Source organism: Eschrichtius robustus, chromosome 17 (assembly GCF_028021215.1).
Source record: "Eschrichtius robustus isolate mEscRob2 chromosome 17, mEscRob2.pri, whole genome shotgun sequence".
In the NCBI taxonomy this organism is placed as follows: domain Eukaryota; kingdom Metazoa; phylum Chordata; class Mammalia; order Artiodactyla; family Eschrichtiidae; genus Eschrichtius; species Eschrichtius robustus.
This window is the reverse complement of record NC_090840.1, coordinates 28,394,915-28,418,793: the sequence shown is the minus strand read 5'-3', so window position 1 is coordinate 28,418,793 and position 23,879 is coordinate 28,394,915. Positions and strand designations below refer to the sequence as shown.

The 23,879-nt window shown below is 34.9% G+C and overlaps 1 protein-coding gene across 1 annotated transcript in view; it reads right to left on the bottom strand.

Moving 5' to 3' along the window:
- The window catches only part of RALYL (RALY RNA binding protein like), a 532,902-nt gene that overhangs the window by 126,142 nt on the left and 382,881 nt on the right, over positions 1 to 23,879 (bottom strand). Inside the window, exon 3 of the mRNA XM_068525481.1 lies at positions 11,678 to 11,753. Within this exon, the coding sequence (XP_068381582.1) occupies positions 11,678 to 11,753 (76 nt within the window). The remainder of the gene's footprint in view (positions 1 to 11,677; positions 11,754 to 23,879) is intronic.

Sequence of the window (23,879 nt, the reverse complement as noted above, 5' to 3'; positions counted from 1 at the left end):
GACTGGAGCTTTGTTCTGGATCTGGGTCTATGCCCAATACTCATAACTTGGCCACTGGATGACAGCTCTCTCTGGCCAGACTGAGTATACAATATCTGTCTGATAACTGCCTTCCCACATTATTCTCATCTCTACACAAAGCTATTTTTTTCTTGCTTTTTATTTCTTCAGCATTATATTACAAAAATCTATGTTTGATTTTTCAGTTAAAATGGATGCCTGGTATTACTTATTTCTTTCACAGTATCTTTATGGGTTTTTTTCATGCCACATATTTCAACATTTTTACACTCAATTTAGTTTGTATTTTCAAATACTAATCATATAATATTTCTTTTCTCAACCTTCTAAACATGGGATGTGCTATATTGAGTGTACTTAATAAAGAGTAAAAAAAATGAGAAAAACAAAGTCTTCAGCAAATCAAGCAATTAGAAGTTACAGTTCTGCTTAAGTTCTTCTAGAATTGTCACAATATCATAATAATGCCTTCACCCTGATGTTGTGGATAATGTTAGTAAGAATAGCACTTAAGGTGCCTGTAACAGTTGCTAGGCAATCCAACTCAAAATGCTATTTCACACATGATTATCTGTATTTTGTGGGCCATCCTCTGCTTCCTTTTCAAACTTAGCTATTGGTTGGTGTATCATTTTCTTAAAAGTACATCCTGATACATTTACTGTACCCAGACTCATTATGACTAGCTGTCCTGCAATGATAGATTCTCTCTGTTAAGAGTCAGGAACACAAAACCTCTGCCTTCTCTTTCTGTCATATACTACACACTGCACACTGAGGCTATAACCTGCGCTTTATTCAAAACTATTCTGTTACTATTTGTAGCTCACTACACTATGCCCTTTTAAAGCAGCAGCAGCAGCAGCAGCAGCAAAGTGGCTGAAATACAGCTTTAAGTACAAGGGGACAGTTATTGTCAGGCAAGCACCATTGTCTTACTACTGGCTCACTAATCTGTAGTCAGAAGAACTGCCATCCCCATGCATTCATGATTAGTTATTTTATTGCACCACTTTAAGGGCTCATAAAGTTTGACTTTTTTGTTTTTGAAGATCAGATGACTTCAGCTGCTCTCCCCCCTGCACCCTGATCCTTCCACTCCTCTCTGCACTGTGCACTCCTAATCCTGCAGTTAGCCCTGGCAGGGACCACTTCTCCATGTAGGGCTGTTGGCCCGAGTTGAACTGTAAGACAAATGTTAATGAAGTTGCCCTTTTAGAAAATTAACATTTTAATAACCATGATGACTAAGAGTCTAGTTCTAAAGATGAAGGGCTGTATCTGTTTAACTGGTTTTACACAACACTGAACACAAAATTCCTCATTCTTGCCTGCGTGAGTGCTTTTGTGTTTATCATCTACCACTGGTAAAATCTGCTTTTAAAATCTGTTTCTCTCTCCTTTTGGTTAGAAAATTCTCATTAAAGAAAATTTGCATTAGGTACTAAAGTTGCAATAAAAATATTATCCATATCCTCACTGTCCAAAGACAATTACAGCTAATATATTGACCTCTATTTTTTTCTCTGCATATATTTGTTTCATTTGTACGTAGTTTTGTTTTTCTGTTTCTATAATACATACTGTTTATGTAATTAGATGCTATTATATATGCTGTGTATATAATTTTGCTTTATTTTTCTACTCATATCTTAAATCTTTTCTCTTGTAACTTGAATACCTTGTGAACATTCCATCTACTGGATGTGTCATATCCATTACTGCATAATATTTTGGTCAAATCAGATTACTCAATATTATAAATAAAACTGCAAAGAACATCTGGGAATAATTTCTTTTTTTTTTACATTTTTAAATATTTGGGATTATTTACTTAGACATACTTCCAGAAATCGAATTACTTAGTCAAAAGATATGAATATTTTCAGATACTGGATAGCGTTTGAAGGAATAAAGACATAAACTTGATAATGAAGCACCTATGCCTTACCTTACTCTCTGGATTAGAAAGTAAATAGCAAGATCCGAGAATGTTAGAAATGGGAATAAAGTAAGAAATGATTTAACGATTCCTTCATGTTATTATGAGAAAACTGGGCTTAAAAGAGGTTAGATTGCTTATAATTACATAGGTGGCATGGGCAGGTAGTAGCAGACACAGGACGTGGTTGCAGGTTTCCAAACTTCCAATTCAGTGCACCTTCTCATGACCACTAATATCTTTTCAGACTGAGTAATTCTGAAACATAAGTGGAGATTTTGCTGGAGAGAAGATATTTCAAACAAATACTAAAGTGCAAACTATACAGCAACTCAGTTTCATTTGCAATGTATTGTTCTTAACTCAGAACAAGCTCCTTGTCCTTTGATTCCAGCACAGAATAAACATACATGAAATACATTTCAATACTTCAATTTGGAAGGATATCCCCCAGTGCTCTATTCTGATATTTAACAATACCAATAGGATGAATTATCAATCATGTCATCATTCCACTAGAAAGGAATTTTGAAAGTTTAATAGAGTCAATTAATTTCCAAAAAGATGAATTTTTGTTCAAAGAATTTATCATACACAGCTGACTGATAATCTGGTGAGACTATGTTGCATTTTTTGCCCTCATCTGTCTAGATATCAAAAAAGGAAGCATTTGTTTTTTAGTACTTAACTCAGTCAGAAGAATTATTCTTGCAAAGGCATCAAAAGTTTTATGTAATTTTTACAAGAAAATTGTGGACTATTTTCTAATTAATATATTTAAAGTCAACCAAAGTTTATAACAAACTTATAAACTTCACTTTTTTATTGTGCAGAACCTGCTTATAATTAAAACTTCAGAATAAATCTTTCTATAAATCAACATTTTCTATTACCTTACAATTTGTGATATTTTCAAACTTTAATTGACCAGGGGAAAATACTTTTTTATAAAGTATTTTTTTATAAGATACTTTTTTATAAAGATGGTAAAATTAGTTAATTTTATTAAATAGCCATATGTGGTTTAAAAAAACAATGACATTGCAAAGGTGAGACAATACGATAGAGGAAAAAGAGCTATTTAATTTCTCACTAATCCAATCACATCCATCTATATTATACATATTCATTTTATCCTCTCCTCTCCTCATTTTGTATGGGCTCAGACATTCCTCTACACCATGGCAATTTTCTTCTTACTTTTTTTCCAGTTGTTAGAAAATAAGCAGTCAGACTGGTCATAAAGCATCCTCCTATGTGTGATGGGAATGTTACAGAAGCCCTGGTGCTTCAGAGGAGCAGTCAGTGGGGCAGTACAAAGGTGAACCTCTGGGGCAGGAGTGTAATAAAAGGAGCTTTCCATCAGTCTAACACAAGCCAGTCCTTAATTATCACTCTCAATTGTACTTTAAAAAATTGAGACAAAAACCTAAGAACTTAAAACTTAATACTTCCTCTTGAAAATAAGGGAAGAGATTTCCCTCCCCTCCTTTTGAGCATTTACTTTAGAAAACTTGTCATTGTAAGGACTTTCTTCTTTCTTTGAAATGTATGTAAATTATTTTGAAGATTAGATAGGGCTTTATGACCTAGACGTGTCTATTCTCTAGGACCCAGGAGCCATCTCTTTGAAATTTAAGTATCAAGGGAGATAGCACGCCTATCTCCCCATTTCTGTGGGAAGGTAGGAGCCTAATTTAGGTGTTCCAAGGTGTGAAACTACTACCTGTCACAAAGATATGAGAAGGTTAATTTTCCTCCGGATAAATCCAACTACTAATTGGTTAACACATATGGTCACCCTAATTACCTGGTGGAATTACAATGAACTATGCATGATGAATGGTGCTGTCAGGCCTCTTACTTGAGAAATAGTTATGGTATATCCTGAGAACATGTATGAAATGGGTTATAGCTGTTTCAGGATATAAAAGAGTGAGATTTCTTTCTGTTTTTGTAATCTCTTAGTGGATTACCTGTGATGTGTATGGCATTCTGGATTAATGCTTATTCAATAATAAGTGCTTTCTTTCTCTACTAATTTTGTGCAGAGGATTTCTGGGTTTGGAGAAGATTTTGTTTTTAATTATATTGAAAACAGTGTAAAGAGAGGGTACCACTCCCACATTAAAGCTTTTTAGGCTTTAATCTGATTTGTTTAAAAAATAGGACTTTAGACACATTTCAGTTTTTTTCATGCTCCCTTCCATGTAATCTTGTGGAATGGGCAACATATCCTGGAATTTTTAATTTATGTATGGATTGAGAAGATGGAAATGATATGAGCCCTTTTGGGCAAAAGAGGAATAAACTAACTCTTCAAAAATAAACACAAACAACTTAGATTAGAAGCTCAGGACCTTAAATTCTATACCAAGGGCTATCCTAAAATAACAGGTTACTGTAATGATCAAAAAAATAAAAGAATGAAATCAGCACTGATAGTGAAGACACTCCATCTTGTGACCAAGCAAGATGTCTTTTGGAAGGTAAAATCCAGAAAGCACCTTCCTCCCAGGCAGGGAGCACTTCCCCAGTGACCCAGCCATGAGAGATTCTCACCATCCTCCTATGCTCTGGTGGGGACCAGCAGTGTTACTGTCAGTGCTCTAACTCTAACACCCCATCATGAAAGCATGAAAAACACAGAGTGAGACACAGGGAATATATAACACAAAGACAATAACACCTGAGTCCTCTTGATGAGGAGGCTTTGATTCAACAGAAAACCCCGTTTTCACAAATGAAAGAAAGCAACTATTTCATGACAGGCAGGAGCTTCTAAAGTACGGTAAAACTACCAGCTAGAAGAAAAGAGTTGTGTGTCTTAATCTACACCTGCCAACTGTGAGGATGAGGTGAAATTTCAGTGCTTTCTCTCCCATGCTAGGTTTATCATTCCTTTTCCATTTCTCCCAATTACAGAGGAAGAATATTAAGTAACAGGTCAAGAGACCCCTGTGTGAAAGGTCATAAACATCTAAGCATGGTCTTTTTTCTTCCAGTCTCTGGGGCTGGGTAGACAAGAAAACCAAGGGCTCAGCCCTCTTCTCCCAGCATGCAGCTATGTGGGTGATTTGAGCCGAGGCTGCTCTACAGATCTAGCCATCTTGGGACATCACTCTTTCTGAGTTTCATGCAGTTTGTCCCAGGATGGTAAATTGCTTTGGGAGAAGCAGAAAGAAAGACTGTGTGGCTTGTTCTACTGCAGTTTATCCTTGGCTTTTGCTGAGAGACTTCATAATAAAACTCCCATTAGTTTAAAAATATTTTGTGTGTGTGTGTGTGCATGTGTGTGTATTGTATAACTGCTACTGAGGGTGGTATCTACTATGCTGTTTAGATGATTTCATATGCGATTAATAATTCTCTCAGAAGAGAGAATTAGGGAAAAAATAGTTTCTCATCACAGATGGGAGTACTCTCTTTTAATAGATGATTACGTAAATTATCATGTACCCTTTTTTTGCACTGACTGCTAGGAATCTCATGGATAAGTTTGATGCCCAATTTTAATACCTTATTATTACATACATTTTCTAAGTATAATTTGCCTGATCCTACCCACCCACCCCACTCCTAACTCATATCTTGTTCTTGGCTCTTACCTCTTCTTAAAATTTGTTGTGTCGTTTTGCTTCCTTTGATTTTATCATAAATTGCCTCAAATCAAACAAATAGAACTGTAATGTTTCAAAAAGCCTTAAAGATGAATTCTCTGCATCAAGGACTGTACCATCCAGTCTCCTTATACCAGTACCATATTCTTTCTATATGCAAGAAAATATTCATGGATATTTATGCATTAAAAACATAACAGAAGACTGCAAATAGGTCATCCTTTAACCTAGCAGAGAATTGCCTGCAGCAGAACTATTTTAATGGGTATTGTGTCAGCATTTCTTTTACACATTTCACATTAAAAGGTTTATAAATTACATTCACTTAGTATTGAAATACGAGGTATATACTATAAGTAAGTGTAATCTTTTTTTTAAGTCTCCTCTTTAGGCAGTTATAAGAAACATTAACCTGTTTAGTTAACTGTGCAAATTTTAGCAACATTATCATAGCTCACAGCTCATTTTAAGTAACTTCTTAGAATACTTTATTATAGACCTTTTCTTTGAATCATCATAATAATGAGAATAACCAAAACATGGAAAACATCTGTAACAGTTCCAGGCTCCTTAAACACATATCATCTTTCAGGAAACTTTTCTTCTTCCTTTATGCAGCTGGAAAAGCTAAGGAATAAGAGATCCAATTCGAACCACTGGTGAAGCTTTGCCAGTTTTAGGATCCAGGCCACTTAACCCTCTCTTCATCAATCATATGCACAATATTGAAGCATCCACAAAGTGAATGTTTGGAACCTTTTCTGCTTCAGCAGCATTTTAGGTTTGCTTGGGAAGTGTGAATTAAAGAGAAGACACCCTCAGTTACCCAGATATATGGATGTTCAGCTTTGAGTTTTAGAAGTAAACACTGTTTTGTGTGTATTTTCTCTTGTGGATATTGGCAACTACACTTTTCATGACAGTAAGTTCGTTGCCCAGGAAAGATTGGATCAGGAGCAAAAAAGAGATCGCAGTTGCTACACAGACCCAGCAACAACTGAATTTTAAGTTGAACCTTGTAGGCATGTCAGTGCTGGGCTTGTATACATTTCAGGACAGGATGCATTAGTGCAGGGGGTAGGAGTACATTTCCCTGTCCTCCTCACAGTCCATTTAAAAACCACAGAGCCCATTCCTAGATGGCTTCCTGAGTGAGCTCACCTGACTAGGCAGGTGAAATGGATGCCTTTACCGGTGCAAAGGGAGGCACTGACACCAGAAGGATTAAACTTCTGAAAGTGAAGGTGTTTTATCCTTGACATTATAAAAGAAGATGTAAATAAAATAATAATAATCAATAGCTAATTGGTAAACTTTCTCAGCAAACAGAGCAAGTTAATGCAGTGGAGATGTCCCGGCCATTTTTCCTCCATAATGATGTTTGGTATTTAGCATTAGCTGAAATTAGCTTCTATTGCTTTCATTTCTATTGTCAAGGTTCTATGAGACACTGTGGGTCACCTGAGGGTCCCCCTTTCCCATGATGTGCCAGAGTTACCATGAATGATGAAAATACAACTCATGTAGGTCAAGTGGTAAACAAATTACCAGAGATGTTTTGCTGTAGAGTCACCTTACTCGGCTCACACTCTGAAAGTTTTTTGATCATTGACATTCCTATAATGTAACCCGCATTCATGGCTATCACCTCTAAATGTGGTGATCTTAAAATTGTAATACTATAGGTTACCTTGTGACAATCTTAAGGAGTCTTAAAGGTACTTGCATTGGCAATCCTGATTCCCATGGTCATCTCTGTGAGGTGAGAAGGTTGCTATGAAAAACAACTGTATACAGCAATAAAACCATGTTTGGGAATAATATAGTAATATCCATGAAATGAGTGGGATGAAACTTGATGTTTTATGTGTCTCACTGAGCTGTGCCCCCTGTGACCCAGGGGGCTTCCTCTTGGTGTTAAAACCTGTGCTGTTCAGCTCTGATAAATAATATCTGTGTGCCCTGGTTGTCAGCTTTATTCACATCAGAGAGGAAAGGTCTGTCTCCTTTGCAAGCAGAAGCAAAATCATCATACAGTTATTCTTATTTAACAATTGTTTAGCATTAATTGGAACTTGGCATGCTGGGAAACTCACTTTATTTCACAGCACCATAGACACTGTGTAATGTACACAGCACATTTGAAGCAGCAATTTATGAAAAGTTACAATATTCTTTCTAGAGAATGGATTTGCTATTCACCATTAGGACTAGGTCCAATATTTATGGAATGTTCACAAATGATTAATTATGTGTCATTTACAAATAGCCTCTAATAGGAGACATTTTTATTATAAATGCTATTTTAATGAATTGTCTGTCTCTATGGATTCATGTGCAAGACTGCAATAATTTCTTTTTACTTCCTTCCGCCAACCCCAAGCCTGACCCTGCTGCTGCTCATCATGCCTTTCCTATTTATTTGGCAGAATCATGTGAGCATTCCCCTAGAAACCTTGGACATATCTGTGACTCTCACTTATACCCCATTTCCAGTCACTCGTCATATCCAAATGGATTCTTGTTGCCTGCAGAATAAAAGCCAAATGTCCTTAGTCTGATAAGCAGCCAGATAAGGATGCTGACAGCCTGAGCCACCATAACATGGTGGTCCAAGTGCTCTATCCTAGCTCTCACCATGAGATGCTCATCTTCATCTCTGTGTCTGTGTCCCTGCAAATGTTCTCTGGCTGGCATGCCCTTCTTCCCCTTTGGCTGCAGAGTGAATGCCTGCTTGTTCAGAAGTTGGCTCTAGAGGCATCCAGACTTTTCACTCCCTGTCCACCAGGCAGAATCTATAACTCTCTCATTTATTTCCTTGTAGAAATGTATGCATACTTCATTTATGTTCCTTATTTATATGTATATCTAACTCATGTATAAGATATTAATATATTGAAGCTTTACTCAGTTTTTAAAAAATTGTGTCTTCTATGTGTACCATGTTAACTTAGCACATGACAAAATCTTAGAGAAGTTTCTTTGGCTAAACTGAAAATCCTGTTAAAAGAAGTAACAAATCAAATCAATGTCTCAGTGAATATTCTATGTAAATACTACTTTGTGGTTGATGATGCAGGTAAAATAGACATAAATGAAGAAGAAAGTCTGATAGCAGATCACTGATATCCCTAATAGAGTAAATAGATATAGAGACATAGTAGTTTAGGGCACAAGGTAGATCAGAGGTTACCTATAACCATAAAAATAGTTTACTTTTATTTTATTATGCTCTCTCCTTGCCCTTCAGCCTTGGCATTTTCTGTGCCATTTATCTAGAAGAACAGCCACCTTAGTGTTTAAACCATAGTAGACTCACAATGAATATGTCTTGTATGAAAGAATGAATGAATGAACAAATGAAATTGTTCCAGCTCTTTCATTTTACAGATAAGGAAACAGACCCAAAGATGTAAAAAGTAGGAAAGCAGAAACCACCTTTTCAAGCTGCTACTATATTCCCCACAATGAGCTAAGTGCTTTCATCTCAATTATTCCATTTTACAGTATCAAGAAAAAGTATACAACTATTATGTTAGATAAAGAACTTGAAGCTCAAAACCTGTGCCCTATGATCACACAGATTGGTGGTAACTCTTGTTCTTATACTATGTACAGTGTGCAGGCTTTCTTTTGCCACTGGCTGGCATGATAATCCTGGACAGAAACATAATTGATTATTGGTTTTGGTGGGCAGGATCTCTGCTTTTTAGAATCTGCATTGTTTAGATGGTAGCAGTAAATATGGGGAGTTGTGATCAAGTGGCAAGATCTTTAGAGTTGAAAGCTGAAAACCAGTGTTCAGTTCCTAATCTTGTTACCTTTCTTTGGGCAAATCCTTTATTTTCTTGGAAACTTAGTTTTCTCATCTATAAAGCAAGGCACATAATACCAACCTTGTGGAGTTCTGTGGTGAACAGATGAATAATGACTATGAAAACACATTTTGTCTACATAAAAATAAAGTATTATTATTATTAAGTTTATGTAAGAATGAGAGCATGTGTATGAAAGGGCTTTCTAGGCTGCACGTTCACTCTCTTTTGTTCCCTCTGTTATCGTTTTGCAATTTCATAACATCCCAGCCTTCTTTTGTGTAAACAGATGAAAATAGGATAAATAAATATTTCCCCACTAATGTGATTTGTATACAATATATCAGATTTAAATAAACTTCTGCTTCTAATTCTTCTGAATTCACAACTCAGCAGAACTTAGTAATAGAGAAATAACAGTTAAAAAGACATTTGTTTCTTGTCATAAGCTTCTATTCTTGTAAGTAAATCAAAACACTCCAAGAACAGGGAAAATACAAAAATTAACATCATCGCACAGACAGTGGTAGCTCTTTGATGAGAATAAAAGCCACTGACAGCTTCTTCTGGTAATCATTGAAATTATGACTTTTCAAACATTCTGCATTAGCTGCAGCTCTATGCATACATTTTAAAATCAATCTGATCAAAAATTATCTGCATTTCTCAGCTTTTTAAACATTGTCTTTTTTACCTCAGACAAGTTACAGAAAGCATCATTTGACTTTTGTTGATGACTTCATCTCTGACCTTTAACATCAATACTGCCTTATGACCAATTATCAACAATTGTTATGTTCTGTAGCTTTCCCTTTTTATATAAAAATTTTTATTAAAATTAAATAAATGTACACAGCCAAAGTGAAAACAGCAATTAAGATATATTTCCAATGTATTTTTTAAGATCGCTGATGGTCATACATTAGAGAATCCTGGGACATTAGGCTTGAAAAGGACCTTAGAACTCATCTAGTTCTGACCCTTTTATTTTATAGACCGAGAAATGAAGCTGTGAGTGGCTGAAAAGGAGATTTTCTAATTTTCTGAGAACAAAGACAAGGAAACAGCTCCAAACTATCTTTTGAGCACTCTTCTTGCTATACTATATCAGAATATAATCAATTTTGATATGTATAACTCAATTCTCCTTTATCCAAATGACATCAGGGAAAAGGGGGCCTTGCTCAGCACTTACATTAGCTTTTTGGATGTGGACACTGACAGAATGAAGATTATGTATCTGGGACAGGACCAAATAAATTGGAAGATAGGAGATCTCAGTAGCCTGGAACAATTGGCTAAGTCTAACAAAAGGGAATTTAACAGAGAGAGATGCAAAGTCAGCACTTAGATTACAAAAACCAATGGCAAAACTACATGAAGTGGGACATATGGCTTAGCGGCAGAGACTGTTTTTTTTTTTAAGTGGCCATTTGTAAAGGAACCAAAATTTCTATGAGTTTAATCTTAACGTCTTCTCCAAATCAACTGAATTTTCTGTAACCTAGTAGAAGTATATATAGAACAATAAACATGCTAAGTATAGTCTACTCCGTCTACCTGGAATTGAGATTATAGGCATACACACTGATAAACTGGGGCATGTAGAGGAGAAAGACCAGAGTGTTAAGTTGACTCATATCCAAATATATGAGGAAAGTTTAAAGGAATTGTTAATGTTTCTCTAGAAAAGAGAAGGATTGTATTTGTTTTTTGGTGAAATGGAGGTGAAATGAACATGTCTTTTGTAACAAAGAGGCTGAATGATCTGTTGGAAAGAATTCAGGGCATGGCATCAGAAAGCATGAGTTTGAGTATTGGCACAATCATTTACCAGTGGTGTGACCTAGGAAAGATCTCTAAGAAACTGCATATCAGCTTCTTGATCTATAAGATGAGAGTAACAATATCTACATTGCAGGATTGCTGTGAAAATTAAATTAAATTAAATAACATATGTAAAATATATGTAGTACATGGCATGCAGAAGTTAACAAATATTAACCTTTGCACCACTTGTTAGGTAGAGTCATGAGAGATTTTTATTAGATTTTATTAGAGGACTATCTTGTAGAAGGGTTGTTTAAGCAAAGATGAAAAGGTTAGGCAAGATCGCTGCCAATGCTGCTTGATATATTTTGGCCACCAGCATTTTGTTGTACTTTATGCCAGTTAGAAGTGCTCTTCAAAATATTTGATTCCTTATAGATTATATTGCCTTTTAAAGTTGCAAGAATTTTTCACTACTACATATCATAAAATAGTGTTTGCTTACTTACCTATAAAGTGCAGAAAGGGGCCTCTTATTTCCAGGTTTTGGTCTGTATGGTTTGGGTTCCCCTGCCATGTTGATATCTGAAAGCATAAAATAAAATAGCACTGATTAAGAAAATATTAAACCTTTTGAGAAAAGTAAATCATGAAGTTGTATTTTTATCATTTGTCTATGCAAATGTTATATGCCATTCATTCATTCACAAGTATTTATTGAGCAGCTCCCCTAGGTCAGGCACTGTTTGAGATACATCATGCACCAAACAGGTTAGGTCCATGCCCTCGTGGGACTTATCTTCTATGGGGAGGGGGCTTGAGAGATAGTTATTAAAACACAATCATAACAAATAAGAAAGCTATATAACATATCTGAAGGTGAAAAGTACTACGAAAAAAAAATGTTGAACAACGTGGGGGGTCAGGAATTCTTACTAAAAATAGAAAGAGTGAGACAGAGAGAGAGAATGAGATATCCTACTGATTTGGAGTTTTGCCAGGAACATCTCAGTTTGTATAGACATTTTTATGGAATAAAGCTTTGTTCCTAAGAGGAATTGTTATATTTTCTTTGGTGATATCTTCTCCGAGTGTTAGAAGAGTGGAACTGTAAAGCATACCAGGTTTACTGAGGAAAAAACAAAATGCACTCAGCAACTGGAATGTGCAGTTACAGAGTTCTGGGGTGATCAGAAGGAATAAAGAGCACATCTCTTGTCTTCATGAACTAAAACTATAATAAAGCCTCTAAGATGAGACAAGAAGATGCTTAAGTACATGACAAAAGAGTAGTTGCAAATAATTGACCAATCTTAATCTTAAAAAAAAAATGTGTAAAACTGTTATGAGGTTGGGTGGTAAAGGTTTGGGAAATGACATAAACAATTTGATTTAATAAGGTTAAAATTTTAAGAGGATGATAAAAAAGAAAATCTAAAGGAGGTGAACTTCTAGAAAATTTTGAAAGAAGTGAGAGACATTATTCTGACAGAAAAGAAAGGCAAAGTTCTATTTCTTGTACAGGGGACTAAATATGCTGTTTGGGGATGGATGAACCACCCATCAGTAAAAACAACCAAAATGTCTAGATGAAATACAATGTCATCTCTTTTTAATTTAATTTTTATTGGTGTATAGTTGATTAACAATGTTATGTTAGTTTCTGCTGTACAGTAAAGTGAATCAATTATACATATATACATACCCACTCTTTTTGGATTCTATTCCCATATAGGTCATTATAGAGTATTGAGTAGAGTTCCCTGTGCTATACAGTAGGCTCTTGTTAGTCATCTTTTATAAATAATAGTGTGTATATGTCAATCCCAATCTGCCAATTTATCTCTCCCCCCCCTTCCCCCTTGGTAACCATAAGTTTGTTTTCTATGTCTGTGACTCTATTTATGTTTTGTAAGTAGGTTCATTTGTACCATATTTTTTAGATTCTGCATATAAGCGATATCATATATTTGTCTTTGTCTGACTTACTTTACTCAGTATGACAGTCTCTAAGTCCAGCCATGTTGCTGCAAATGGCATAATACATCTCTTTTAAAAAACACATTGGGCTAACAGGAAAGTAAGGCATTCACGGAAGCCTACATCTGAGTGGACATAGCAAGTCAGATGGAAATGGAACACTGAACCTGGCTTGGTCTTTGAAGACATTTGTAGAAGCCAGAACTTGAGCTTTAGTTTTCGTTTCCTTGTGGATCAGAGGGGACAGGAGACAGTGCCCACACTAAAGGATAGGAAACACATGCTCATCTAATTCAACATCCATATGTGGGAAAATCCTTAACTAAGCAGAGAAGGAAACTTCTTTCACCCCCAAAGAGTATCTATATAAAATCCATAGTAAATAGCATACTTAATAGTGAGACACGGGGTACATTTCCTTTAAGATCAAGGGATTTAAAAGCCACATAGCACAGGGAGATCAGCCAGGTGCTTTATGTCCACCTAGAGGGGTGGGATAAGGAGGGTGGGAGGGAGACACAAGAGGGAGGAGATATGGGGATATATGTACACATATAGCTGATTCACTTTGTTATACAGCAGAAACTAACACACCATTGTAAATCAATTATATTCCAATAAAGATGTTAAAAAAAAAAAAAGGCATTCACTATCACCAACTCTATATAACATTGTACTGGATATTGTAGTCAGTGAAGTAAGACAGGAAAACAACATCAGAAATGGGAAAGAAGAAATGAAACTGTCATAATTGCTGATAATATGTGGGTCCACATAAAAACTCCAAAGCATCCACAAATTACGACAATTAATAAGAGAGTTTAGTAAGTTTGTTGGAGTTAAAGTCAATATACAAAATTTAATTGCATATCTCTACATAGCAATACATATTTAAGTATATAATTTAAAAAGATGCCATTTATATAGCATAAAAGTAAAGTACCTAGGGATAAATACATTTGAAAGATGTTTATGGAGAAAATTATAAAACTGTTTATGGAGATTTTACAGTTACCTTACATACAAAGAGAAATTGGAATACTTGATATAATAAATATTTCATTTCTCCCCAAGTTGATTTATTGATTCTGTGTACTTTCAATAAAATCCCCAAATACTCTTTTTGTGTCTGTGTGGAGTTTAACAAGTTGATTCTAAAATTTATATGATAGAGCAAAACATCAAAATAGCCATGATATACATGAGGAAAAAATATTGGCAAACTTGCCTTATCAAGATTTATTTTTAAGCTGTAGTAATTAAGACTACAGTTTTGGTACAAAGAAAATGAACCAATGGAACTGAGTACAGAACCCCCCAACTGACATACACATATATGGATACTTGAATTATGATAAAGCTGGCACAGCAGATCAATGGGTAAAAGCTAGACTGCAACGACACATATGAAATTGGACCTCTAACTTACATGACACAGAAAAATAAATTACTTATTAGGTTAAAAACCTAAATGTGAGAGGCAAAAATATAAAACTTTTAGGAGGAAATATAGTAGAATATATTTATGAGATCAGAGTATGCAAGGATAATCTTAAACAAGACATAAAAAGCACTAGCCTTAGAATATAAGAATGATAAATTCTATTACATTAAAATTAAGAATTTCTGCCCATCCAAAGTCACATAAAAAAATGAAAAGAAAAGGCACAAATTGGATGAAGGAATCCTTGACAAAGGATTTGTTTTTGGAATATATATTCATTCATCTAATAGGAAACAGAGACAAACCACCAAATAGGAAATTGGGCAAAAACTAGTAAAGGCACTTTACAGAAGGCGAAATATGAATGCTGAATAAACACATGAAAAGATTCTCAATCTCAGTAGTAATGGTAAGTGCAAATGAAAACCCTATGATGTACAACTGATACCCATTGGATTTACAACAATTTACAAAGTCTGACAATATCATGAGTTGGTGAGGTTTTGGTGAGCAACTCTTAACATTGAACTTTTTGGTCAGCTACAGAGAGACCTCCTGAGACTTTCTTCCCTGATTGTCCTGGCACTGTGCAAGTCACCCACAGGCAAGACAAGAGGAAGAATGACCAAGGTTGAATTTTCTGTCACTCTCACAAGATAGGGACTTTGGAGTAAAATGCTGAGATACAAAAAGTAAAGTGTTATTTCTTAAATTCCTGAGTTTGCATACAGATTCATACTAAATACTAATATTTAGAAATCTTATACTATCCTCAAGAAAGGATGTAAGTTTAATCATTCTTAGCAAATTCTTTTGAGATGGGCAAAAAAAATCCTAGTTAAATTCCTACTTGTTATGCAGAAATACCTATAGATGTACCTATATACCAAGCTGGTGGACTCTATTATTTGAGTATTAGAATCATATTTTCATAGAGGGGGTTGGTAAAACTAGATGAGCACCATTAGAAAGAAGTCTCTTGAAGAGTTTCTGTTTGGGTTTGAGACAGGCTGGGAGCTGGGACACTTTGCTGCAGTGCTGCAATATTTGCACCTGGACAAACGTCTCCTCAAGCAACAAAATACAAAGAAAGTATAAGAGACTAAAAATAACTGCACGCAAGTGCAATTGGGGCAAACTCTGGACAACAAGACACAAAGAGACCTAAAAGACCAAAAAGACCAACTGCCACTTCTGGAGAGCCGGAAGGAAAAGCAGGGCGTCAGGAGCAAAAACAGGGTACTGCACGTGCCGTTGAACACGACATAAAGAAAGGAGTGGGCAAACCCCCTAAGCCACCCCTGTGGCCTGAACCCTGGACACACCCCTACCTTCACCCCATATAAGTAACCAGCTCACCCCGCCCCACCCCCTCCCCAACCCACCCCTACCCCAGGCAAGCGAGCAAGCAAGGGAACCTGTTTGTTCTTTCTCCTCCCCTGCTGCAGCAAGAGGCCCAATAAAGCTTTGCCTGAATTTCTTGTCTGGCCTCTGATCAAATTCTATTGATTAAAGAGGTCAAGAACCCTGTTTGGTAACAGGTTCACTAGACATCACCCCTGTGTAGAGGAACTCCCCCAACTCTGTCCAGGCATAGGAATACAGCAGAAGGGACCTAAAGCTTCACCCATGACTAGGAGATGACTGGAGACAGCAGACCTCCACATGGAGGGAGATGAGGTATTTGCATTTTCTCATATGACATTATGAGCTTCTTTAAGAACCAACCATGAGGCTTATAGGACAGACCCTGTATCTATTTTGAAGTTTCAATATTTCAAGTGAGCATGAAAAAGTATGAGGAAAAAATGAAAATGTACTCAAATTATCCTTCTAATATTAAATTTCAGATTCAAATAATTGAAAAATATCCTGTTGGGCTACTAACTATCTTTTCACAGTAAATTACTTAAAGTATATTAAATGCGCTAACATTTAATCAATTTTCTTTTCTTCTTTATTTTTAAACTAAATAAGTGAAGTCAATACCATGATAGAAATAGCTATAAAGTCACAGAACTGAAAAAAAGTCAATGAGCTGAACCTATTCTGATTTGAGGTACATGAGATGAGGCAAGTGGAGACAGGTACTGTTCCAAAGCATCACACTTGCAAAGGATACCCAACACATGCAAATATATTTATTTGACCAATTCTTGTTAGGGTACTACTAAAGATGATAGTAAAAGCATTCAATTATTTTGTGCTTTTGACTCTTGGGAAGATACCTCCAATTCTACACCTAAACAGACGTGACTCTCCCTCTTTGCACTCCCATTTTACTTCACTACATCGTTCCCACAGCACTGACTACTGAGTGTATGTTCCCTTTGACTCTGGACTTCTAAAAGGCAGTCATAACTTCACTCAACGTCTTATGCCCTTTAGTTCGCATCCTGCACAGGGCTGTTTATACAGTAGGTGCTCAAGGGATCCATCGGTTAACTAAATTCATACAAGCCAGAAGGTGTGCCCTTGCATGGGTTGTAGTGTGTCCAGCCAAACACACTTTGTCAGAACATTTCCTAAAGTGGTATTTATCTAAACAATGTTTTAGAAGGTGTTAATAAGAATGTTGCCAAATAAATAAGTCACGGTAAAATAAATTTGGTAAAAATGCAATAATGTACCCCTTTCTCAGGTATTTGTAATGCATATTAAAAGAAAAGATTCTGGAAGCAGAAACATTCAGTTATGTTTAACTCAAATGCTTTCATATATATATATATGAAAGAGAGAGAAAGCGAGTATTTTTTGGATAGCACACCTGTTAACATCCAGCAAAATAGAGTGCCCCCCAGAACACTGGTTTATGAGATACCCTGAAATGTTTAGAAAAATATTTCACATTTATTTCTTTGCCATGTATTCAATTTGGAATATCCTCTTTTGAAAAGTTAATTTAATGTTTTAAATTACACATCATTTATACTGCTACAATAAACAAATACTTGCTACTTAGCTTTACCACTAATGATCCCTGCTGGCATCTGTTATTTCTAGAGAAATTTAGCCTTGATATTGAAGTGACGTCTAACTTATAGTATAATAAGGTGTCCACATTACCAGTGTTATTTTTTAGATGGAGAAAAAAAAGGAAAAGAAATATTTTTCTAAAGAAATTAATTAAAAATAGTATCTTTATTCTTGGGATTTTTTTGTTTTGTTTCCTTCCCCAGGTTTAAATAAAAGTTTAAATAATTCAACTACGGCATATAGACTGCCAGGAAAAGTTATTCATTCTTTTATCCTTCACATTTGGACGATTTAGGGATTCATTACTGTTCCATTGAATAAAAATTCAGGAAATAAAGAAAATAGTCTGTTATGCTTGACAAGTGAATGCATAAAACCATACATTATCCTAGTATAAGCACCATACAACTAAAAAGTGCTTTTGCAGTTATTATTAGTTTAGATCCTCAGAACAATCCTGTGAAATAAGTAGAACAGGGATCATTATTCCCATGTCATGTATATAGATGTTTGTGATACTGAGAAATTAAATGGCTTTCATAATAATATCATCAGCTCATTTCACTACAGCAGTCTTTATTACTGAGCACAGCCCATGTGCCAGGCACTGAACTAGTAGGATAGGAGATACCCTGCCCCTGCCCTGCAAGAGATGATTGAGAGTTGGATTGGAGCTGTACCAGACTCATGTTCTAGAACTTTCCCTACTATCTCATTGCTTTTAACCAGACTTTGGATGCCACATTTTTTATGCCACTTAAATCTGGTTTGGCTGTGGAAAGCAGCCTGTAAAGTAATATATTCTGAGTCCCCAGCAGTTTTGGCATCATGGGGGAAGATGTATGATTAAAGAAATGCTGTAGGGAGATTTGTCTGGCAGCAGTGGGGGACACACATTTGACTTTCAACTGAGCTGCTTGAGATTTCTTGGCCATGTAGGTTCACAACCCTGTGGTTTGATAGAGCTGCCCAGAAGTGCTTTTACTCTAAGAGAAAAATGCACCAGACTTGGAGAGGCAAATATATGTTCTAAAATATGACCATTTGAAGCATTTTAAGCCTAAATCTGAGAGTGGAACCAATTTTGCACAAAAGTAAATGGCTTTCTAATCTTGTTGTTTTTCCCTTCACAGAATCAAAGCTAGTTTTAACACTTGAAATATGTCCTTAATAGTATGTTAAAATATTCTCTGTTATGGGAATGAAACTGTAGTCTAATTTCACTGGGCAGTCACTGAATTGTGACCATTTTAATGAGCCTTTGGATGTAGTTTCATAAATTAGTTCTGACACAGCACTATGGCAGACTGGCCTCTGGTTATTAGAATGCTAATGCAAAGATCACTTGTTGGCCAGATTCCCATTTGTTACCAGAAAATACTGTAATGCTCCCAGGCTTGGTCTGCAAGGACAAATAAAAATGGAAACTTGAACTTATTACTAATTAACTGGTAAGTCTGATCATTGTATGTGACTTATTTAGATCCAAACTGATTTTTTTCCCAATAGAAACTGAAGTAAAAAAATTGGACATGTATACTTGAATGTCCATTTTTATTTATGTCTATTACATAATGGTTATATTACGAAGAAAATAGAGATGATACAAATCATTCACTTTCATTGATCAAATAATTACTGAACATACAGAATGTGCCAGGTACTGTGCTAAGTACTGGGTAAATAGACATAAATGTTGTTTCTGTTCCCAGGATATCGCAGAGAAAGGTAAACCTGCAGCTAACCATAATAAATGTGGTGAATGCCACAATAAAGATGTAGACTTTGTACTTCGTGAATGTGCTGCCCTGTCTTCTATTGCTGAGAATGCCCTTAAGTGTCCATTGTTGGTAAATGAAGTGGTTTTCTACCAAAACACCAGTTATAATGTTAGCAGTTTCAAAAACCCACATCTATCAGCAAACTCTGCAATAAACCTCAGCTTGTTTCTGTTTTTTTTGTTTGTTTAACTTTGTTGTTCCCATTGAAACTTCCATTAGCTAATTGTCAAAATACCTTTGATTTGCCTTGAAGCATAAGTAGCCATGAAACTAGATGAAACTTTGTGGCTTTGGTGCGTGTTTAATAAATGTCTAGTTTAAAGTAATTTAGCAGAGAACACAAACATATTTTCAAACAGGTGTAAAGCAAAAACCAAATGGTAACAATCATCAAACTGGAATTTACTTAATTCTTAAAACTTTCAACTTGGATGATTTGTTTCTATCATTTTATCTCATATAATCTTGGATAAATTTTTTGAAGAATGCATTTTTATATTCCATGACCATCTCTACAAATCTCCACAAAGGTAAAAATGAAGAACAACATGTTTTATTAAGAGATAAAACCTCTAGAAACCAAATGAATAAAATACAACATTTGGATAAATGTTCCAGCAGCATCATGAATATATTTAGAACCTCGATTAACAATTTTATAAATACATCTAATGATCTATTGACATCAATAGTGGAGACAACTGTTATGATAATTAATATAAAAATACCTAGTGAAAAATAATCTTAGCCATATGTTCATTATAAATGCAGAGACTTAACACTATTAATTTCTTTGCATTCCAAGAGTTTATTTAGTTTCATACTTGGGGAAAAAATATTCTGTAAGGAAAGTAAAATTCAATGAACAGAGAGTCTAGATTATCAATTTCTTTAGGAGCTCAGATCTCAATCAGTGAAGTAAAGTAGACCCCAAGATTTGAGTATTGCTTCTTTTTGTTTTCTTCCTTTTCTAATGTCTCTCTTTCCATATGTGTATATATGAACTTATTTTCTCAGGTCTTTTTTGTGGTGGCTTTGTATTCAGTGTTTAAAACACCAACGCTACAGTGGTATGCATTTTATAATTCATAAATATGATGAAATGCCAAAGCTAATGTTAGGTAGTTAAAAGCATTTTATGTGGAGAGTAATATACAACTCTGATACTCAAAGTTTGGTTGGCAGACAAGCAGCATCTGTATCTTGTAGGAAGCTGTTAGAATGCAGAATCCAGGTTTCATCCCAGATCTGATGAATCAGAATCTGCATTTTAACAAGACACCCGGGTGATTGCTATGCACATTGAAGTTTGAGACACATGGCTATATAATACATTTAGCTTAAATCCCTTCCTTCAATTATCTTTTAAGAACTTTATTTTTTAACTGTTTTGAAAAGAGCGTAATAAGAATTCTGAGCATAAAAACAGTGCCTTTAAGGAAGAAACTTGAAAAATGCTTGTCTAAAGGCTTAGAATGTAATAATGCTACTCTAACCTCATCTTTGATGATGATAGTAGTTGCTAGTATTTGTATATCATTTAACAGTTGATCACATTTTCACACACATTAAAAAATAATCATCACAATAATCTTGGGCCATGGGTCCTATTGTCAATTCCCACTTATACAAATTGAAGTTGAGAAAATATGAGATTTTGCACAAAGTAACTTAGCTAATAAGTAGTGGTGCCAAGACTCTGAGCTCAGGAGTTCTCACTCCAAACATCTTGTTCTATAGATAAAGTTTGACTTTTCAATTAAAAATAAATCTACTGCTTTTGGCAAGACATACAATTTATTGGCAAACCACAAAAATATTTCATAATTTCATTTATTAAAATAAAAAGATGAATCATTCATAAAGTCTCCATGAGCATGTATAAAGTAGAAATCCATTAAATTAAATCCTACTGTTAAAATTCCATGAGAAAACAAAATTTCAAAGAACTCTTTGATTGAGAATGCAAATATGAAAGACAGAGCAAGAAATCAAGGTAATACAAAGAATCTAAGATCCTTCATCAAAAACGAGAAAGATATGGTTTATCTGATATTGAATAACAAAGCCAAGCTAAGATAAAGAAAAGAACACATGAGATTTAATCAGATAAAAAAAATCTTGATATTATTAAGAAAAAATATTTAGAGGATAAAATTATTCCACCTGGAAGGAAATCAGTATCATCCCAAGGAGATTCTTGGAAAATACATACCCTTTTGCAGAACTGAAATTCCTCATATCAGATGCCTTTTACTAAATGCTTTGTGATGTGTTGCCCTCATCAGACAATGAAACTGCAAAAATAATTTTATGGATCATATTATAGTATAAACATCAGTGTTCTGCATTATTTACTTATTTCTTCGAATGTTCTACCACCAGCAGGAAGGTTTTGTAAAAAGATACTTGGTGACGTTATGGCATCCTTACCAACTCTGTATGCTTCTGATTCAGATTGTTGCCTATACATCACTGACCTTAAGTGTGAGAACAGATAGTGAATACAATTCTAAATGAAAGGAAATTTTGGAAAGGATTAAAAGACTTTTAAGGGTCATATAGTAGCAGAAGTGAAGTTGGAATTCAGAGCTTCTGATCAGAAGCTGAGCAAATTTTCATAATACTAAAATGACTGTGTCACTCCTCACAAGAGTAAACAACCAAAACAAAACAGCCACACCAGCACAATAAATTATAGATTTTTTTTTTAAAAAAGAGGCAAGCATGTCCTTTTATTATAAAAAAGTTTAGGCATGAAGGATAGAGTGGTTTACCCAGACCATACGACCATTTGATAGCACAGCTTGGAAAGGACTCTCTTTTCTAACTCTAAGTCTAGTTCTCAATCATTATTTCTGTCACTGGCTTAAAAGTCATTGATAAAATATTTACTTTGCTTCAGTCCTTTTATATATCCTCAGTTCACAGGTATTTAACATACAACCTGCCTTCAAATTTCTTCCCCCACCAAGAATATTTCATTGTTGGAAGTTAAGTACATTTACTGAGCCATTATACGATGGTTTTCTTCTATGTATATTGATATCATTTTCTTCAGTTTTCAGAAAGTTCACATTGAAGCATAAATCTTTTTTGCCGTAGGTATCAAAAATATATTTTTAATTTGTTGTATTGTCATGATTTATTTTTGAAGGCAATTTAGATTAAAATATCCTCTGATACCTGTACTTCCATCAGTTTCTATAAAACTTGTTATAGGTTAGTCAAGTTTGAGCATTTTTTAAATCATGTAGTTCTAGGAGTAACTCATAAACAATACTTTTCTAGACACCAAAAATGGGAGCTCACTCATTTATAGGGTAAAGCACTATGATAAGCCTAGTTTACATAGATGCTGACAAGAGAAAAAAGTACCCTCTTCATGGTGTTTATACTTTTGCAAAGAAAACAATAAAAAGAAAACAAATAAAAAGTGATATTTCAAAAAAAAAATTATTCCACCTGTATCTTACTCTCTCTCTATCCAGCCTCATTCCCTCTCTTGCCCTCCACACCTCATATTTCAATACACTCCCCAGGATTCTCTTCTCCAACTATACTGGTCTCCTTGTTGTTTTTCAAGCAGGTCAGATACATCCCTGCCCTTTTCTTTAGCTGCTTCCTCTATCCCAGCTTCCTCTCTCCGTAGATAATCCCATGGTGAACTCCCCCAATGCCTTCAAATCTTTGCTTAAATGTCACCTTTCTCACCTGTTTAATGTGATGACATTTCATTTCCCTACACTTCTCACATTCAGAATCCCCATTACCCTGCTTTCATTTTTGTTTTCCAACGTATTTATCAACTGCAAATATGTGATACAATTTATTTACTTATTATATCTATTGTTTGTTGCTAGATGAACCACCCCCCCACCTCCGTGCTAAAATGTTGGCTCCATGAGTCAGGGATCTTTGTCTGTTTTGTTCACAATATATTCAAAGAACTTAGAATATTTGGCTAATAGATGGGGCTTAATAAGTGTTTGTCGAATGCATGAATGACAACGCAATGAATTAGTGAATGTATTATCTGAAATTCCAGGACTCAACATGGCCGTTGAAGGTAAAAAGTAGTCATGAAAGGTTATAGTTAGAGTGACCATACAATTTAGTATCTAAATTGGTCATTTTTTGAGTGTGAATAGGGAAATAAAATTATTAAAATTGTAAGATTTTGAAAATTTAATTGATCAACAAGTTGGCTTATTATATCACTGGTTTAAAAAAAGACTAGTAATCAAAAATGATTTTAAAAAATTCTTTTAATAAATATGCTTAGAATAAAGCAAAACTAACACAAATTTAGGTTTATTATCTGAAATAAAAATAACATAACTGAGTAATTTCCCATGTTGCTTTGATCATTTTATTTGGATTAGCCTCTCTTATATTTTGTCACTTACATTTTTCTGTAAAATTTATTTTTCAATTATTCTATTTAAAAATTTTCATAGAATTTCTCAGATCTTCAAAATTGCATTTTACCTTTAATAGTTTTGAAATTAATGACACTTTCAAATGATT